The following is a 21,010-nucleotide window of genomic DNA, read 5'->3' on the forward strand; positions in this document are numbered from 1 at the left end:
AAAAAAAAGAGGAGGATTGGCAACAGATGTTAGCTCAGGGCCAATCTTCCTCACCAAAAAAATAAATAAATAAATAAGATTAATGTGAAATTTCTTATATACCATAGGGGAGGAAAAATAATTGTCCCTCTACCCTTCTGAGTTCTTAGCTAGGACCCTGGTAACAAAGGACAGATTAACAAGAGAAAAACAAACAGAAGTTTATTAACATGTATGTCATGCATATATGGGAGAAACCCAGGAAAAATGAGTAACTCCCAGAGGTGACTTAGAATTCAGGCTTAAATACCATCTTAATAGGGAAAGGGAAGGGCGGATGTAGGCCAGGGAGAGTAAATGATTTTTAGGAAAGTGAATAAGTCTTTAGAAGAATAGGTGAGAGATATGATTGTTGATGACCAAGTTTGTCTAGGTGTGGTGATGACTTCTAGCCAGGGAAGAGTCAGTCTTCCTTGGTTGATGAAACTCCCAGGGAGGAGATTTAGGACAATTGAGTTTCTTTTGGAGGATCTGTCTTTAGGCAGATAAGGGGAATTCAGAGAAAGCCTCTCCCTGCATTTGCTGTTTTTCAAGTACCGACAGCTCAAAATGATCAATATGCCACAGCAGTATATTTCGTGGCGACGTGTCCTGAACTTCTGCAATCATATTTTGGGGTGGCATATTCCGCTACTCTTCAACACCCAAGTTGGAGATTGTAGCTTTTAGTCCTTTCCCGACTGGCCCCCAAGGTTGAGATTCTCTTTCACTTCTACAGAACACTTTTAATAGCAGGACCTGAATTGGCCCCAAAGTGGCATCTTCGTCTTTGATCTTATCACCCATCTTTACTTATCAAACATTCAGCTTTAGATGGTCATAGTTGGATCTGTAGCCTTAGATTCTTACAAAACCAGTTTGCTACACTGAATTTAATTTGGTTGATAATATGGCAAGCACCCATTGAAGTCTACTATAGGCCAGGCACTGGCCTAGCTGTAGTGAATATGCCCTGAAGAATAAAGATCAAATTCACTGTTTAAGAATTATCATTTGGGAGAAAAGGACTTCCCTTATATCCCCAATCATCAATTTTGATGGAAGTAATTGAATAATTTTTTGAAAAAAATTAACTAATGCAGCAGATATTATTTAGCTTCATTCATAGGCAAGGCTCTGAGGAAGAAAAAATCAAAGTCAGTGCCTTTCAGAGACACCATGTTGTAGGTGAGATGACATACATGGAAGTTAATAGACAACTCTGAATTGGTACAAGGATTTATCCTGGCAACGTTTCTTCTTCCTGTTTCCAAAAAACAAAGGAATGGAAGCTCACTCTTTTCTTTCTTTTCCCTCCACAGCTGGCCCTGCAGTGGATCTTGCTTTCCTCATTCCCGCCATGAGTTGCTATCTCACAATTCCTTTATAATTTTAGGAACTTATGTTAATATTATAAAGATTTTGCTCACCATTATATCCCTGGCATTTAGCTTTGTGCCTGGTGCAAAGAATATGCTTAATACTTTTTTTTTTAGTTAATGAAGGTAACAAATTAAAAAAGAGAGACAGATTTACAAAATATAAGATATAGGAGTGTAGTTTAGACATCCAAGCAATTTCTTTAAAAGTGGCTATGTTAAACAATAGTTTCTAAGGTAATATTTTGATGGAATGGTTTTTAAACTATTATTCAAAAAATTTTAGAAGAAGCAATGTGAAAGCAAGACCTTAATATGTTGATCTCTATCTCTATCTCTATATCCATAGTCAGTAGTTAAAGGAGTGTGATTCTCATACCAAAAATAACACAGACCCCACTCTCAGGCTCCCTTCTTGAATATTAGAACCTGGCAAATGGTCTAAAGTTCTTACAGCAAGAGGAGTAAGCAAAATAGAAAAAAAAAAAAAAAAAAAGTACAAATTTTGAGGCACTCTGACTAGATTCAAAGTTTCATTCTTCTAACTTCATAAAATGAGGATACCCTACTTACTCTATGGGATTATTGTAAGGATAGGATAATGAGATGAAATATATTTTCTTTTCGCTGTTCAGTTACTTGTATTAATGTAATTTCATGTGTTTTATCCCCCTCTTTTGGAGACTAGAGGGCAGTACTCTTGGTCTGGTTAATTAAAAAAATGTGTCACTTATTGACTCATGTATCTTGATACACTGGCTTTCTACATGCATTGTTCTATATCTCAGTAATCTTGTGAGGAAGGTACTTGTGTGTCCATTTGACAGATGGGATATTGAGCCTCAGTATAGGTTAGTGAATTGTCCAGGGCTATATACCAGTAAACACACGGTAGAGATGATTGAATCACATAATGTTTACCTGCTGTGTTGTGGGGTCTCACCATGGCGTAGGTGAACAGTGATTCACCTATTCTGACTCAGTCTCCATATTTGGTCTTTTATCTAAAACTTTTTGCTCTTGGTTTTTATACCTAAAATGATATTCACCCAAAGACCCTAGCTCCGGAATAAGCAGAAAGAGACAATGGAGGTCAAACAATAGACAGCCCACAGGCTTAAAGGAATAATTTACATTCGTGAAGTTTCCTCAGGCTGGTTTCCACTTTACCTTCAAACTGTAACTCTTTCTTCCTTGATTGTCTCCTATCTAAATATTTGATCTAGGGCTTTTAAAAACTCAGCTATTGGGCAATAAGTTGTATTCTAGAATCGAGAGCCTATTTTAAATTTTTGACAAAAATGTTGATCCGTTAAATGTCAAACTCTGCCTTCAGAGTGGAAACACAATGCGTTTGACAGCAGGGTACTGCCTCAAAATCCAAGTTTCCCTTATCTCTAGAGTTGGGAAAGAATTTTTCTCCAGTCCTTAGTGTATTCCAGAGCCCAAAGCTAGGAAATAATGAAAATTTTGGAATTTAGCTCCTAGACAAACTGGTTGGTTCAGCTCACACACAAATAAGGATATTCTACTTACTCTATAGGATTATTATAGCCTACAGCTCACAGGCGCAAAGATCTAAGTAGTGAGAGGGCAAAGAAGTGTTTACTGGAGTCTAAAGGGCAGGGCTGTTTAGAGGAAAGTGCCTGAAGCAGAGCCCCTAGTGTTGGAAATAGAAAGCAAAAGCTACATTTTGCTTAGATGTTTGTCAGTGACTGGCGATTTACAATCAGATCAGTTAGGGTGGGAGGAACTAAGGTTATTTCACAAATTCCCCTCAGGGTGGAGGCTGAACACAAGTGCCTTGAATTTCTCACCCTGAGATCTGGCCTATAAATACGGAAGGAACTCTTGAGAGGTTTTTTTTTTTTGACAGGACTGAGAGCTGTGGACATCAGCACGATCCTAGCAGGTAAGCACTGAGACACTGATACACACTCTGCACACAAATATACATTCAGTGATTTTTCCAAAGGGAAATTCTCTGCTAGTATCCTTGTCACAGTGCTTTAGAAGTTTCTTCTGCGGGTTTATTCTTTTTCTTTTCTCCAAATTATCTTCATAAAAATGGCACAACCCCCTAATAGCCCCCACCTTTAATATGTGGGGTTAAATGAAGAGATCTTTACCAACGTAATGAAATAGAATTGATGTCAAAAGCACACTGCAATTCATCTACTAAAAGATGGTTACATTTAACTCATTAAAGTTAATCCTGTAGTTACTTGAGTTTAAATGGTAAGATTAGATCAAAATTCAGATCCTTAAATAAGCTTTAAGTCCTATGTTTTCTGGTAACTCTAGTTGTCATACGGTGCTTAGTCATATTAGATATTTATTTAGAGAAGTGAAAATGTCTATTTCTTGAGTAAGATTTCTTCCTCTTTCATTTATGAAATATTTGCCTAAGAATGGAAAGTTGATAAACTTTTTTTTGTGAGGAAGATTAGCCCTGAGCTAACAGCTGTTGCCAATCTTCCTCTTTTTGCTGAGGAAGATTAGCCCTGGGCTAGCATCCGTGCCCATCTTCCTCTACTTTGTGTGTGGGGCGCCACCACAGCACGGCTTTATAAGCAGTGCCTAGGTGCGCACCTGGGATCTGAACCTGCCAACCCCAGGCCGCTGAAGGGTAGTGCGAAAAATTAACCACTATGCCACGGGGCTGACCCCCAATAAACTTTTTTTATATAGCTAAAAGTGGTTTTTTTTTTCTTGTCTGCTTTTGTTTTGAGGCAGGTGGGGTGTTGTTTAGGTAGTAACATTGGAGCAAATGCGTTGATCTTATTAATGTGAAGCTCAGCATGTAATTCATATAATCCTAGATATGAAATATGCAGCTGTGACAGTGATGTCACTCATTTCTCAAACAGTGATACATTTAAAAAAATGTTCCTATGCTCATAGATTGAATAACATTTCTTTCTCAATGAAAAGCTGCAGATTTTCTTTATAATTTACTTATTAGGTTCTAAACTTTGAACTCATGTGTATAATTTGCTCATTTCAGACAGGAAACCTGAAATTGTGTAAAGATTCACCAACTATTAAGTACCCATAATCATTTATTTAACTTTAGACCCATGGGTGACTAGGACATCCTGAATTCTATGATTCTATAAAACCAACCAGTTTTTATGATTATAAAGGTTTTAGCTTTAAAGTTTAAGCTGTCTAAATAAAACTGTGAAAACACAATTTACGAACTTTCAAAAGCTAAATTGAGGGTAAAATGGCAATTTCCATCACGAAGTACTATTATTAAAAGATATTATGAGAATATTTTTTATCTCTTTATAAAGTAATTTACTTAGTTTTGTTTGATCCTAACCATGATCCTCTGAAAAAAGTAGAATTTAATTTAGTTTTATATAACATTGTGGCACAGAAATGTTAGGTGACTTGCCTAAAACTATATGTGTATATGCCCAACTTTCTTTTTCTTTATTGTGAAATTTTTGTTGTACATTATTGTTTGTCAATCACCATATAAATGCATCCCTTCACCCTTTGTGCCCACCCCCAACCCCCTTGCCCCTGGTAACCACCAAACAGTTCTCTCTGTCTGTGTGTTAGTTTGTCTTCTACTTATGAGTGAAATCATGTGGTGTTTGTCCTTCTTTTTCTGTATGCCCACCTTCTTAATAAAATTAACAGTAAATATGTGACATATAAAATTTGGAGTTTTCTAACTTGGATTGAATTTCTTTATTTCAAAATAAGAGCATGTCAACTTACTTGCAAATGGTAAACCTAAACAAGGCATAAAATTATGGCTTTCAAAGCACTAATTGTCTTAGCTGGTGGGGTGAGTGCAGAATAAAGCAGCAATTATTATGAGTTAATAAATCGCTTCCCTGGAATGAGGGCATAGTGTTGCCATGGGCACTGAGGATTGTATTTACTCCATTGAAGGCTATGCATGTTGACAGTGTGAAACCAGGTGTGCTGTTCTCAAAAGACTATTTCACCAGGCTGTATCTCACTATCAATGTGGGAGAGATTGAGAGATTGTAACACCTGGGCTGTGACAGGCCGAGAAGTGGAACCAGCCACTTTAACCTTTGCCTGGCCAGGACTGGATTGGACCAATTGACTGAAAATAGTAGATGGGCTGGCCCCGTGGCTTAGCGGTTAAGTGCATGCGCTCCACTGCTAGCGGCCTGGGTTCAGATCCTGGGCGCGCACCGACGCAGCGCTTCTCCAGCCTGCTGAGGCCGTGTCCCACATACAGCAACTAGAAGGATGCAGCTATGACATACAACTATCTACTGGGGCTTTGGGGGAAAAAATAAATAAATAAATAAAATTATGAAAAGAGTAGATGGATTCATAGCCTGTGGTGCTTTGCAGACTGAGTACAGGCTGAAAAAAGAAATGAAGGGAAGAAAAGGGATGAGGCAAAAAAACATTTAAAAAAATCAGGAAGCAAGGTGAAAGGAAAATAAAGTGAAAGGTTGAAGTCTCAGGCCAGGAATTCCGCTCTGCGCATTCCACCCACACGCTCTGTCAAAGACAAGCATAGTTGACTCAGCTCCTGAGGCAAAGCGCAGTCCCAAATAGTGAGCTCAATGATCCTTCTATTCCATTTGTGTTTCTACTCTGTCAGTACCAGAGTTTGGTCTTGAAATGGGGGAAAATGACTCTGACCCCTCAGGATTGTTACAAGGATTAAATAAGAAACAAATATAAAGAGGCTGAGTTAATATGAACTTTTTTTTTAAATAAAGTTGGATTTTCTGGGACTATGATGGTAGCAAACTATTCTGTATATTTATTTAGGTAACCCATTTAGAGTTTGGAGTCAACCCAATGAACTTTCAAAGTCCCGAATCTCCAAAGAAAGTCCCAAATATAAGGCAAGCTCTCTTGTTTCTGAGTCTCACTGAAAATGTTCCTTTAATTATTTCCCATGTGGTTGGAATGAGGAGGGTATCCCTCTGGTAACATGTCATTAATCATGTCAAATAATTCACCAAGCTATTTTGTATATTCTTATTCAATTGCCATTTAGGGGGAGCATTCTATCTAAAAGCCACTGCTCAGGAATGGGGTGGCTACAAAGATAACTTAAACAAGATTCAGCCTCCCAGGTCTAATACAGTTTAGTAGGATAGACCAGCAAATCACAATACTCCTTCTAGACTCTACCATTTTGTTACTTCTCTCTACGATTCTTTTAAATTTTTGCTCAACTGAATGAATAACTATATCTAACAGCTCAGATTCTTGAAAGAATTTGATTATATGCTCAGCTAAACACCATCATGACTGTTTGGCTAGAGCTTTCAGAGCAAGTCTCTCACAGACCATTGACAAAACAGTGCATTGTCTTTAGGGGGTCAAGTGTCCAAAAGAGGTCTAATCAATTTTGACCAGGCCGTTGATAGAGACAGGGTCATCTCTATTCAAAAAGCAGGTTTCTTCATCAGAAAGCTATAGGCAGGGACCCATGTAGCATCAAGTTGTAAGCAAGACAAGTAAGATGGATCTTTCCCATCCACATATGTATCTAAACAAATATAGTACCTGGCAGAATGTATTGCTTATCATAAAAGGTATGCTCATAAGTGTTATAGGTGTTCAGAGGAGGAAAGACTACTTTTAGCTGAGACATCATGACAGATCTCATGAAAAAAAAGGTGACATTTGAGTTAGGGCTTGAAGGGTGACTAGGATCTGAATACGTAGAAGGGGAAGTAGAACGTTTTAGGCAAAGGGAATGCCATGAGAAAAATCACAGAAAGAGAAAAATTTCATGAAGAGAATAAATAATCATTTAGTATGGTCAGATATTGAAAGAACTATCAAGATCAATGTTGAAATCATTGACTTTTGTACAAAAGCATGGGTTGTAGCAATTGGAAGCCATTACTGGTATCAAAGCTAAAAAACATGTTCAGGTAAATCTGAGTATCCCTATCTGGGAATATAAAGGATGGCTTATCAGGGGAGACCATTGGCAATTGAGAAAGGAAGAGGTCAAATAAATAAGCAGGGGAATTTAAGTTTAGAGGACAAGTATCTCTGTTTTACTGGCATTGTATGACACTCAGACCTGCAACTCTTTATTGCCTCACGCTGTTCATATTGGTTGCGGTTGAGAGGAGGAAGAGTGAGGAATAGAAGAAAGATGATTGAATAGAGATTCTAGAATCTCATCTCTGTTAGTTTTGCTTGGTTCCTAGGGGTTCTAGGCTTTGAGTACAGTCTATGAGCTAAAAAATATCAAACTTATATCTTGTGATCCAAATTTCCCCTGTACTAGCTTACTTTTGACATTAAAACTCATTTACTTAATTAGATTTACTTTAATTTTAGCCAAATTGACCATGCATAAAACTCTTCAGGGTTTTACTTTTACAAATCTCTGTCATTTAGTTTTTACTTTCAGAATTTGTCCCATATTTTTTCCTTTTTTCTTTTCTAGTACTTTAGGGCAAATTTATCTTTTTAAAAAAAAACACATAAAAATGTCTTTATTCTTTATACCTTCCTTACTGAAAACATACATTTTACTTTTTTTGTATACAGACTTTTTAGAAATATGTGTTTTCTCACAGAAAAGTCGCCCGCCTGACACAAAACAGGTTTATCAATAAATCTAAGTATTTTTTAGCTTCTCTGAAACAAGAAGCAAAAGACAGAGAAATCTATGTTTAGTAATTAATTTTTTAATATTTTATCTTATGTAGAAATGACCTGGATACTCAACAAATTTTTATCATTTAACTTAATTTAGTAAAACCCTAAAGTTTCAAGTTACCAAAAAGATTTTGGAAACTTTTTCAAGTATACAGACCATAAAATGTAATTATTGTATCCAAAAAATCTTACCTATTTTTATCTATTTAAATCATTTGTTTCTAACAATTGTGTTTAGCTTACTCACAAAAAACTTCACATGACATTAAAGTAGTTAGCCATTATCTTATGTTTTAATATGCACACCATAGTACATAATTATTGTTAAAAATTTCCCCCAAAACATTTTGTGTGTGTGTGAGGAAGATCAGCCCGGAGCTAACATCTGCCAATCTTCCTCTTTTTGCTGAGGAAGACTGGCCCTGGGCTAACATCTGTGCCCTTCTTCCTCCACGTTATGTGGGACACCACCACAGCATGGCTTGACAAGCGGTGGGTTGGTGTGTGCCTGGGATCTGAACCCTGGGCCACCACAGCAGAGCGCGTACACTTGACCACTATGCCACTGGGCCAGCCCCTCCCCCAAAACTTTTATCCTTTTTACATCTGTTTAGTTTACTTGTTTTTAATACTTAAATTTAGATTGCCTACAAAACCCTCATGAGACATCAAACAAAATCTGCTATTAGTTTAAGTTATTTTTTGCTGACAAATTTTGTAACAGAGATAACATGTTTGTACCGTATTCAGTGTTGATAACTCTGAAAAGGTATTTATTTCAATCAAACCAACAAACTTAGATAAGCTTTTATTTACCAAGGATCATTTTATATCTTGTTAACTTGAAAAACACTTGGGTTAATTTCTATTATATTTAGAAATAGTTTATGTAAGCACTTACCTCAAGCCCATTAAATAGAGATCCTTTAGGGGCCGGCCCCGTGGCTTAGCAGTTAAGTGTGTGCGCTCCCCTACTGGCGGCCCAGGTTTGGATCCTGGGCATGCACCAATGCACTGCTTGTCCGGCCATGCTGAGGCACTGTCCCACATACAGAAACTAGAAGGATGTGCAACTGTGACATACAACTATCTACTGGGGCTTTGGGACAAAAAAGGGAAAAAAAGGAGGAGGATTGGCAATAAATGGTAGCTCAGGGCCAGTCTTCCTCAGCAAAAGGAGGAGGATTGGCATGGATGTTAGCTCAGGGCTAATCTTCCTCACACACAAAAAAATAAAATAAAATAAATGAAAAAATAAAAATAATAGAGATTCTTTAGAAATATCATCTGGAGGGAGACAAATACATAGAGAGACTTACATACAGATAGACAAAAACAGAGATCTTTAAAAGTTTAGCCAGGTCTCAGGTACAAAACTCAGAAGAACAGTTGGATCCAAATTGCTTCCTGGCAGATGGACCTGCTTAGATGACCAAAGATTTTTACTAAAGATTCCTTTTTTCTTTTTCTTTTTCTTTTTTTTTTTTTTTTTTGCTGTGAGGATCCTTTTTACAGCTGTTTTTGAAATCCTTTTATCTTTTAGAAGTTTCTGCATATTAGTCAAAGATTGCACTCCATTGTAAGGGGTTTCATTTCGTTAGCAAGGCTGCTGACATCCTCCAGTCTGGCATGTTTAATTATTTAATTATTTTCTTTTAAAGAGGCAGTAAAGTATTCCTGATTTCATTTAGAAGCCTCAAAAGATTAAAATAGGCTTCTCATTTGGTTGGTTAATTTTACAGCTGGCTTTTTCTAATTGCATATATAAATACACCAATTTGGGTAAATTGAAATTGCCCCATTTTGGCCATTTTCTCTGTGGAGTCTAAAGAATATTGTGGCCATGTGGTGTTGCAAAAGAAAACCATCTTCTTGTTGGACGTGGGTATGTAGCTGAAGTCAGCCCATTTATCCAAGAGGTGGCCCAGAGGGCTTTCCTTGGGGACAGATGGAGTTTCCTCCATTTCAGAATTGCAGACATACAGACACCCAGACACAGATAGGATCCCAAACAGAAGAGACAGATGTACTCAACAGATTCTGAGTAGTCCTACAACTATGTCTCTCATTAGTCAATCCACAGATTCAGACAGAGATATGCCTCTGGGATTTCACCTGCAAGAGACAGGGAGTTCATGGCAGTCCTGGCTGAGGTGACTTACTCTACTTCAGATTGAGCCCATCGACTCATCAGAAAAGCAAAACACACAAACAAATCTAGAGCCTGTTTCCTTGTCACAAGAAAAATGTGCCTAGGGCCAGCTGTGCTGGGTCAGACAGAAAGTACTGAGGACAGTCCCTAGGGAAAATCACCTAGGTAGATGCTGGACTGTTTCCTAGGAGATACCAGTTGGCCCGGGGCCACAGAACCACGGGTAAAGAGCCTCCTGGCTGGCTTGCCAAATTGTTACCAGACACCAACATAGGTTTGTTTACCTGCCACACAAGAGGGACCAAAAGAAAACTGGACACTGGGCTTGTGGCAAGGAAAGGGACTTTTATTATTAAAAGGCAGCAAGACGAGGAGATAGGAGTTAAAACTCAGATCCACTTCCTTGAAAGGAAAAAGGTAGGGGTTTTCATCTGTGGTTTTAGGTAGGGGAGTGGGAGTATATGCTGGGGTTTTGGGTGGGGGGGGCATATGCTGGGGTTTTAGGTAGGGGAGTGGAAGCATGTGGCCTTGCTGGTTGGTGCCTTCCCACCAGCCTGTGTTTGGTCTTGGACTAAATTTCTTTTCCCGTCACTGTCTGGATTTTTCTAGTTGGTTTTCATTTTCAGCCTGCATTTGGCCTCGTGAGGCTGAATCTTGATGTCTGGACCTCGACTTCTTGGGAAAGACAGCTCACTCATATACTAAGGAAGAACAGAAACACCTGGTTAGTTTTGAACAACAGTTGATTATGCTGCATATGCACAGCTGCAGTTAGCAACGTTTATCTCAAAGTATTTTGCTCTAGGGAAGAACTTTTGACTTCTTTGCTCTCGGTTTCACCCCTACCACCCTTAGTGCATTAGTTGAACAGGCCAAGGCCATCTCCACCTCAAGACCTTTGCATTTGCTGTCATCTTCCTCCAGGTCCAGGTCTTCACGTGCTTGACTCCATAACATGATTCAGAAATGCTCATATATCCCTGTCTCAGAGGGATGCACTTGACTCCCCCCACCAAGGGTAACTATACCATACCCCAGTGATTCTTTATCCAATTACTCTGCTCTGTTTACTCATAGCTCTTGAAACTATCTGAAGTTGCATTATTATTTTTCCATTCTTCCACTAAAGAGTAAACTCTACAAAAGTCACTACTTGCACACTATCTTATACACTGCTGTTCCACCAGTGCTTGGAGCAACAAAATAGGTACTCAATAAATATTAGTTAAAAGAGTAAATAGATGGAGGGATGTATGAGTGGATCCAGCAAAAGTATAAATATGTAAATCAGGGCCGGCCCCGTGGCTTAGCAGTTGGGTGTGCGTGCTCCGTTGCTGGCGGCCCGGGTTTGGATACCGGGCGTGCACCGCTTCTCTGGCCATGCTAAGGCCACATCCCACGTACAGCAACTAGAAGGACGTGCAGCTATGACATACAACTATCTACTGGGGCTTTGGGGGAAAAAAATAAATAAATAAAATTATAAAAAATAAATAAATATGTAAATCAAGCTAGCCTAAGAAAATCTTTTTTTCTTAATACTACTCTTGCTCAATTTCAAACTAAAACTTTAAGAAATAAAATTAAATATAAAACTTGAGTGATGTTTATAAATATATATTTAAATCTTCATTGTAATTTACCTCCTTCAGAAAATTAAGCTTTCTTTCCAAAAAGGTGGGAAATGTTAAATGATGATTAAACGAAGCAGAATGTGGTTTCCTTTGAAACCTGAAAAGTTTGAAAGTTACGTTTTTCATCAATAATTTCATTCACAATAAAGAATTTCTTAAGGTTTTATTATATATATGTCCATACTTTTAAAACTATGATCCAAGAAACACTGGGAAAGGGATAGTAGAGGTGGGATAAGGAGGAAAAAAAGCTAGGTGGGGCACTGTTTTCCTACGCTTTTTACAAAAACGTCTTTACTACCTCCTGGTAAGACATCTAGAGGAAAAGGTGATGAAGTTACATATGTTTGAAAGTCAATGATTTGGTCCACTTTCCAGAAAATAAAAAACGAAAAAGAGCTAACATTTATTGAGAGCTTACTCTGTCCTGAGCACCATTACCTAGTTTAGTCCTTTCGATATGCCTAAATTACTATTATTTTCTTTCTTTTATACATGAGGAAAACTCAAGCATGGGATTTAATGCTGCTTGGTTAATTATAATATTCCTGAGGTTGGGATGATGGGAATCTTAGTTAAAACAAAATGTATTTTATCTAAAAGGCTAATTTTCTGCAGAAAAAATGATGGTGGCGAGATTATTTTTAATTATTTTTCTTCCACTTTTAGAGAACAACTTGTAATGGAGCCTTCACCTCTTGAGTTACCAGCTGACACAGTGCAACGAATCGCATCTGAAATTGGATGTCATCCAACAGATGAGAGGGTCGCCCTCCGACTCGATGAGGAAGATGAGCTGAAGCACTTCAGGGATTATTTTTATATGCCCAAAATGCGGGATCTGCCTCCAAGTAAGAAGACTGAAAAAGATTTTATTTTTCTTAATCAATTTATTAATTTATTTTTGCTACTGCGTGTGTTTATCATAAATCTTTGAAAAGCATTGTTCCGTTGCATAATAGTGCCGTTACAATTGTGTCTGAAAAACAGCAGGTTCCTGGTGCTGCTAAATCAACCTGTCAGCCTACCTTAGCTTCAGGTTCTTTATGTTTCCTCTCCTTTTCTGAATAAAATACCTACAGGGTTCTTATATTGTCATCTATTTCTCTGAACAATAGAGTGACTGATTGAAAATTATAGGCAGATACATTTACTTGTTCTCTAAGCACTTAGAGCTCAAAACAATTCCTTTTCAATACAGTATTAGAATATCTCTTCTTTTGTGGCACCTCATTTATAATAGCATGATATTTGTGTTAGAGGAAATATTATTTTGGGACTTGAGTATACTAGGAGTGATGTTATGTGAATAGCCACCTTTGTGTGCTGTGAGTAAAGATGACATCTATAAGACTTACCAAAAAAAAAAAGAAAGAATCAAGGACTAAGAAATGCGTACTGCATTTTTAAAAATAATACAGTGAGCTGACTCTTTTCTTGGTTTTGAGCATGTCCTGTTTAGAAAAAGCAAAACATAGGTAGCACAAGTATAAAAATATAAAATAATTTTTCGTATTTGGCTTTGCTCTGTTTTACATCAACGAAAAAGGCTACCAGATTGAATGGAATTGATCCACCAAAATGGGTTTCACATACTTTATAATAGAGTCTAATTTTCATTTTTCTTCAGATTAAATGAGGCAGTTATAATTTTGGATACTTTTATAATCCAAGAGCATCAGCTAGTATAATTTTAGGATGAGATTGGGTCACAGAACTGTCTTACTGGCTTATATGTTATTATGTAACACAGGATAGCACCCTGTAGAATTGTGGAAGAATGAAATAAGAGAAAGCCCTACCTCCAGTTTAAAGTTATTTAATATCAGGGGGAGATGTTGATAAAAATGACAGCTATGTGAGATCAGATAAAATAGGGCTATAAGTGAAGTGATCTGAGATCACAGAGGAAAAATCTTCTAGGTCTTTCTAGAATCTAGAATGAAAGTGCATTTTGATTTGAATCTCAATGGATAAAAAGAACTGTTAATGTTTGCAAAATGAGGAAATTATATCTAGGGATATTCTGTCAGAGATGGGAAGGAAGGGGCCCAGTAACATGCAGCACACAGTGTAGAAGTCCTCAGAAATACCCATGATCTACTTGAGAAAAGTCAGCTCTAGTGACCCTGCCCCAGTGTGCTCTCCAGCCTATGGGCTGGCTGCCTGGGAGGTTTGATGAGCTCAGGGATGACAGCAGAACTCTGGAGTGCCACAGAGCTTTAAGTTGCCTCCTCAGCATGCAACAAGCACTATAAATCAGGAATTAGGGCTCTAGAACTTTATGACATTTATTGAAAGTTATAATTTCCTCACAATTTAAAAAATTTTATATTATTCCTTTTCATGAGTGATAAGAAAAACAGACATGACAAAGTAAGCAGACAAAAATACAAACAAAACCTTTCCAATTAGAGTGGATGATAGTATTACAGAGAGAAGGAAGAACGTGGCAGAAGCACGGAGCAGAGAAAGTGGCTACTGGTCCGTCGTGGCTGCAGTTTGGGCTTAGATGCTTTGGGAAATGATGCTAAATAATGGCCACATCTAGACACCCATTTATGAGCAATGACTACCTCTTGGATACTGCAGGTGATACATTAGGCAGTTTTGGTTTCTTTGTCTGTCTTTCTTTTCTTATGATGCCTTTCTTCTATACAATACCATCAGGAATTTGAGGTAGGGTGCAACCCTGAATTTCCAGGAGCAAAAGACTGTTGAAATGAATGGGTACACAGAAAGTTAAAATGTTAATTTGAATTTATTATTTTTCCTGTTATTGGTCCTCAGACTCATTAACTAACATAACTTTCATCCTCATGTTGAGTCATTTTCATTCAATAGTATTCATTAGTTACCTTTTCACGTTCCTCCTCATGCTTTGAAACTTGCTTTCTAATCCATCTCTCCCACTCCCAGCTCAATGAATTTGCGACATAAACAACTAACAAACTCATGGTATTTGTCCTGGGATGCACTATGGTCTGAGATTGCTGTGAATTCCTGGCTCTAATTCTCTAGTTGTGTGAATTTTGAGAAGCAAGTAGCCTCTTAGAGCCACAGTTCCTCCATGTGGAAAAGACAAATACTGCTCCAAAACGTTCAGGGTCTTTCTGAGGGATGAAAATAATATTATGTTAAGTGAACCTCGAATAGGGCCAGAACGTTAATTTCTTTGCCCTTTTGTTATAGACTTGAACTTTAATAGGAATTTTTAGTACCAGATCAACACAAGAACATTCTAAGCGTTGAGATACTTTAATGAGAACCCAGGTAAGGATAGTGTTGTACATATAATCACTTCATTATACTTAAAAGTTGACTCTAGGGCCGGCTCCGTGGCTTGGTGGTTAAGTGCGTGCGCTCCGATGCTGGTGGCCCGGGTTCGGATCCCGGGCGTGCACTGAGGCACCGCTTCTCCGTCCATCCTGAGGCCGAGTCCCACATACAGCAACTAGAAGGATGTGCAGCTATGAAATACAACTATCTACTGGGGCTTTGGGGGGAAAAATAAATAAATAAAATCTTTAAAAAAAAAAAAGGAGAGGAATCAAGATGGCGGCGTAAGCAGACTCGGAACTCACCTCCTCCCGTGGACACAGCCAATTTACAACTACTCGTGGAAAAATTATCCCTGAGACAGAACTGAAAACTGGATGAGAGGAACTCCTGCAACAACGGACAATCCTAACTGGGGTAGAAGAGGCAGAGACTCCCTTGCGGAGAGGAAAAACGCCGCCTTCACAAGCCGCCACCTTCACGGCCGCCGGGAGCAGCTCACAGGTACGCAGCCCTCCCTGGAGGCGCGGGGTCCTGAGCCGGGGAGCGCCCCCGCTGTGGTCATTTTGTGGACCCAGCACAATCGACACCAGCGGCATAATATCTGACTGTGCCTGCTACTAAAACACTGGGGAGCACCCCCAGAAAACCCGGTTCATAAAGAAACTAAAACTGGCTCTTAAAGGGCCCGCACGCAAACTCACCCGTTTCAGGAAGCACCCTAAAATCACCAGAAAGAAAGGTGTACAGTGCTTTGGTGACAAGAGACTCACCTAATAGGCCCTGAGAGCATCTCGGTGAGGGGTGAGACCTCTCCAGGGACTGGGACATTGGCGGCGGCCATTGTTGTGGCCTGGTGTGGGCGTGCTGACACAGACACCATTGGAGTTCTCCCTGAGGCCTGCTAGCCCAGGGTCTGCCCCACCCGCTAGAGCACCGGTTTAATCCAGCTCAGCCAGGGCAGGCAGCTCACCCTAGAGACTGGCCCCCCCCAACAACAAGCCCTCAGGCAACTTGTGGGCCTGCATAGATTGGTGACTGGATTCTCTGCAGCCTGGCAACTGAGCCGACTTGAGCAGGGCAGGGTGGGCACAAGGAGCGGGTGGAAAGTGTGGGGTGGTGGCAGAGTGTGTGGGGCTCCTGCCGTGGAGAGACTGGGTCCTCTTGGGGAGGTCAGGGCGCTCACACGGGGCAGGACTGTGTTGACTGTGTGTGTAGACCTGTGGGCGGCAGGGCTTCTCAGCCACAGAAGACTTGTACTTCTCAAAGACCCACATAGGAGGTTTGCTCCACCTTCCAAAACCTGATACAATTGGGTGCTCCTGTGCCTGAGGCCAGTCCCACCCAGCTGCAATCCTCAGAGAGCTGACAAGAGACCTAATAGGCTAGAGGCTTACAGCAATTGTAAGGCCCTGAGCCTAACAACCTGCCACGCTGGGGGCCTACTCACTTAAAAGAAATACTGCAACACAAATGGGGTATTAGAACTTGCAGCCAACTGTGCTGGGGCTCCCCACACCTGATAAAGAGACTGAAGGGCCCACAACAATTACAAGCAGCTGAGCATTACAACAGCTGGCCAGGAGCATAACTCAGCCTCCCTGGGCACCTACAGGGAGAGCAAACAGGCCACAACAGAAGGATACACGTAGCCCACATAGGGGTCACCCCTGGAACTTTGAGAACTGAGGGAAGCACACTGGAAGCCTCCTAAGCCATCAGTTACATAAAGTCACCTATCCAAGAGCAGGAGACGTAGCTGACCTACCTAACACGTAGACACAAGCACAGGGAAAGAGGCAAAATGAAGAGGCAAAAGAATACATTCCAAGTAAGGGAACAGGACAAAACCCCAGAAAAGGAACTAAGTGAAACAGAAATGAGCAACCTACCCGACAGAGAGTTCAAACTAAGAGTGTTAAGGATGCTCACTGATCTGGGGAGAAGAATAGATGAACTCAGTGAGAATGTCAACAAAGAAATGGATGATATAAAAAAGAACCAATCAGAAATGAAGAATACAATACTGGAAATGAAAAATTCATTAGAGGGACTCAAAACAGAGTAGAGGATACAGAAGAACGGATCTGTGAGCTGGACGAAAGACTAGAAGAAATTACCCGAGGTGAACAGGTAAAAGAGAAAAGAATTAAAAAGACTGAGGACAGTCTAAGGGACCTCTGGGACAACATCAAGCGCATCAACATCCGTGTTATAGGTGTCCCGGAAGGAGAAGAGCGAGACAAGGGGGCAGAGAATCTATTTCAAGAAATAATAGATGAAAACTTCCCTAACCTAAGGAAGGAAACAGACATCCAGGTACAGGAAGCACAGAGAGCCCCAAACAAGATAAACCCAAAGAGGCCCACACCAAGACACATCATAATCAAAATGTCCAGAATTAAAGATAAAGAGAGAATCCTAAAAGCCGCAAGAGAATGTCAAGTTACTTACAAAGGAAACCCCATAAGGCTATCAGCTGACTTCTCTGCAGAAACCTTCCAGGCTAGAAGAGAATGGCACGATATATTTAAAGTGCTAAAAGGAAAAAACTTACAGCCAAGAATACTCTACCCAGCAAGGTTATCATTAAAAATGGAAGGAGAGATCAAAATTTTCCCAGATAAGCAAAAATTAAAGGAGTTTGTCACCAAGAAACCAGTGCTACAAGAAATGTTGAAGGGACTGATTTAAGGGGAAAAGAAAAGAAAAGACCACAAATAGGAAAAATTATCTATTTCCATGATTAGAACGTAATGGATAAAAATGCACAACAAAGAGGTTAGATATGATATCAAAAACATGAGGGAGGAGGGGAGTTAAAGAGTACAGCTTTCAGACAGAGGTAAACTAAAGTGACCATCAATTCTGTATAGAAGAAGAAAGGAACAGAGAAGGACTACTAAAACTCTGAGAAAAAAAAAAAGTTAAAAAATGGCAGTAAGTACATACTTATCACTAGCTACTTTAAACGTCAATGGACTAAATGCTCCAATTAAAAGGCATACGGTGGCTGACTGGATAAAAAAACAAGACCCATATATATGCTGCATACAAGAGACACACTTCAGACCTAAAGACACTCACAAACTGAAAGTGAAGGGATGGAAAAAGATACTCCACGCAAATGGCAATGAAAAGAAAGCTGGGGTAGCAGTACTCATATCAGACAAAATAGACTTTAAAACAAAAACTATAAAAAGAGACAAAGAAGGGCATTACATAATGATCAAGGGAACAATCCAACAAGAGGATATAACACTTGTAAATATCTACGCACCCAATGTAGGTGCACCTAAATATATAAAGCAATTATTAACAGACATAAAAACAGAAATAGTAACACAATAATAGCAGGGGACTTTAACACTCCACTTACACCAACGGATAGATCATCCAAACAGAAGATCAATAAGGAAACATTGGCCTTAAACGACACACTAGAACAGATGGACCTAGTAGATATATACAGAGCATTCCATCCAAAAACCGAAAAATACACGTTCTTTTCAAAGGCACATGGAACATTCTCCAGGATTGATCACATATTAGGCCACAAAACAAGTCTCCATAAATTTAAGAAGATTGAAATAATACCAAGCATCTTTTATGACCACAACGGTATGAAACTAGAAATCAACTATAGAAAGAAAATCAGAAAAGCCACAAATACGTGGAGATTAAACAAAATGCTACTGAACAACGACTGGGTTAACGAAGAAATCAAAGAAGAAATCAAAAAATACCTGGAGACAAATGAAAATGAAAATACGACATGCCAGAATTTATGGGATACAGCAAAAGCAGTTCTAAGAGGGAAGTTTATAGCGATACAGGCCTATCTCAACAAAAAAGAAAAATCTCAAATAAACAATCTAACAATGCACCTGAAGGAACTGGAAAAAGAAGAACAAACAAAGGCCAAAATCAGTAGAAAAACGGAAATCAAAAAAAACAGAGCAGAAACAAATGAAATAGATACCAAAAAAAAATAGAAAAAATTAATAAAAACAAAAGCTGGTTCTTTGAAAAGATCAACAAAATTGACAAACCTTCAGCTAGACTCACCAAGAAAAAAAGAGAGAAGGCACAAATAAGTAAAATCAGAAATGAAAGAGGAGAGGTTACAACAGACACCTCAGAAATACAAAAGATTATAAGAGAATACTATGAAAAGCTATATGCCAACCAATTCGACAATCTGGAAGAAATGGATAAATTCTTAGAATCATACAACCTTCCAAAACTGGATCAAGAAGAAGTAGAGAATTTGAATAGACCAATCACCAGTAAGGAGATCGAAACAGTAATCACAAACCTCCCCAAAAATAAAAGTCCAGGACCAGACGGCTTCCCTGGTGAATTCTACCAAACATTCAAAGAAGACTTAATACCCATCCTTCTCAAACTCTTCCAAAAAATTGAGGAGGGGGGGAAGCTCCCTAACTCATTCTACGAAGCTGACATTACCCTGATACCAAAACCAGACAAGGATAACACAAAAAAAAGAAAATTACAGGCCAATATCACTGATGAACATCGATGCAAAAATCCTCAATAAAATACTAGCAAATCACATACAACAATACGTTAAAAAGATTATACACCATGATCAAGTGGGATTTATTCCAGGTGTGCAGGGATGGTTTAACATTCGCAAATCAATCAACGTAATACACCACATTAATAAAATGAAGAATAAAAATCACATGATCATCTCAATAGATGCAGAGAAAGCATTTGACAAGATACAGCATCCATTTATGATAAAAACTCTGAATAAAATGGGTATACAAGGAAAGTACCTCAACATAATAAAGACCATATATGAGAAACCCACAGCTAATATCATCCTCAATGGTGAAAAACTGAAAGCCATCCCTCTAAGAACAGGAACCAGACAAGGATGCCCACTGTCACCACTCCTATTTAACATAGTACTGGAAGTCCTAGCCAGAGCAATCAGGCAAGAGAAAGAAATAAAAGGGATCCAAATTGGAAAGGAAGAAGTGAAACTGTCACTATTTGCAGATGACATGATTTTATATATAGAAAACCCCAAAGAATCCACCAGAAAACTTTTAGAAATAATAAACGAGTATGGTAAAGTTGCAGGATACAAAATCAACATACAAAAATCAGTTGCATTTCTGTACACTAACAACGAAGTAGCAGAAAGAGAAATTAAGAATACCATCCCATTTACAATTGCAACAAAAAGAATAAAATACCTAGGAATAAACTTAACCAAAGAGGTCAAAGATCTGTACACAGAAAACTATAAAACATTTCTGAAAGAAATTGAAGAAGACACAAAGAAATGGAAAGATATTCCGTGTTCTTGGACTGGAAGAATTAACATAGTTAAGATACTTCCTAAAGCCATCTATAGATTCAATGCAATCCCTATCAAAGTTCCAACAACATTTTTCACAGAAATAGAACAAAGAATCCTAAAATTTATATGGAACAACAAAAGACCTCGAATAGCTAAAGGAATCCTAAGAAAAAAGAACAAAGCTGGAGGTATCACACTCCCTGATTTCAAAATATACTACAAAGCTGTAGTAACCAAAACAGCATGGTACTGGCACAAAAACAGACACACAGATCAATGGAATAGAATCGAAAGCCCAGAAATAAACCCACACATCTATGGACAGCTAATCTTTGACAAAGGAGCCAAGCACATACAATGGGGAAAAGAAAGTCTCTTCAACAAATGGTGTTGGGAAAACTGGATAGCCATATGAAAAATAATGAAAGTAGACCCTTACCTTACACCATATACAAAAATTAACTCCAAATGGATTAAAGACTTGAATGTAAGACCTGAAACTGTGAAACTTCTAGAAGAAAACATAGGCAGTACGCTCTTCAACATCAGTCTTAGCAACATCTTCTCA

The 21,010-nt window shown here is 38.8% G+C and overlaps 1 protein-coding gene across 1 annotated transcript in view; it reads left to right on the plus strand.

The window, feature by feature from the left end:
* Positions 1-3,258: 3,258 nt before the first annotated feature.
* Positions 3,259-21,010, plus strand: part of KYNU (kynureninase) — a 121,182-nt gene continuing 103,430 nt past the window's right edge. The window contains exons 1-2 of the mRNA XM_004423854.3: positions 3,259-3,309; positions 12,495-12,676. Coding sequence (XP_004423911.1) covers positions 12,508-12,676 — 169 coding nt within the window. The 5' untranslated portion in view covers positions 3,259-3,309; positions 12,495-12,507. The remainder of the gene's footprint in view (positions 3,310-12,494; positions 12,677-21,010) is intronic.

This window comes from Ceratotherium simum, chromosome 9 (assembly GCF_057802395.1).
Source record: "Ceratotherium simum simum isolate JZ-2026a chromosome 9, ASM5780239v1, whole genome shotgun sequence".
In the NCBI taxonomy this organism is placed as follows: Eukaryota; Metazoa; Chordata; class Mammalia; order Perissodactyla; family Rhinocerotidae; genus Ceratotherium; species Ceratotherium simum.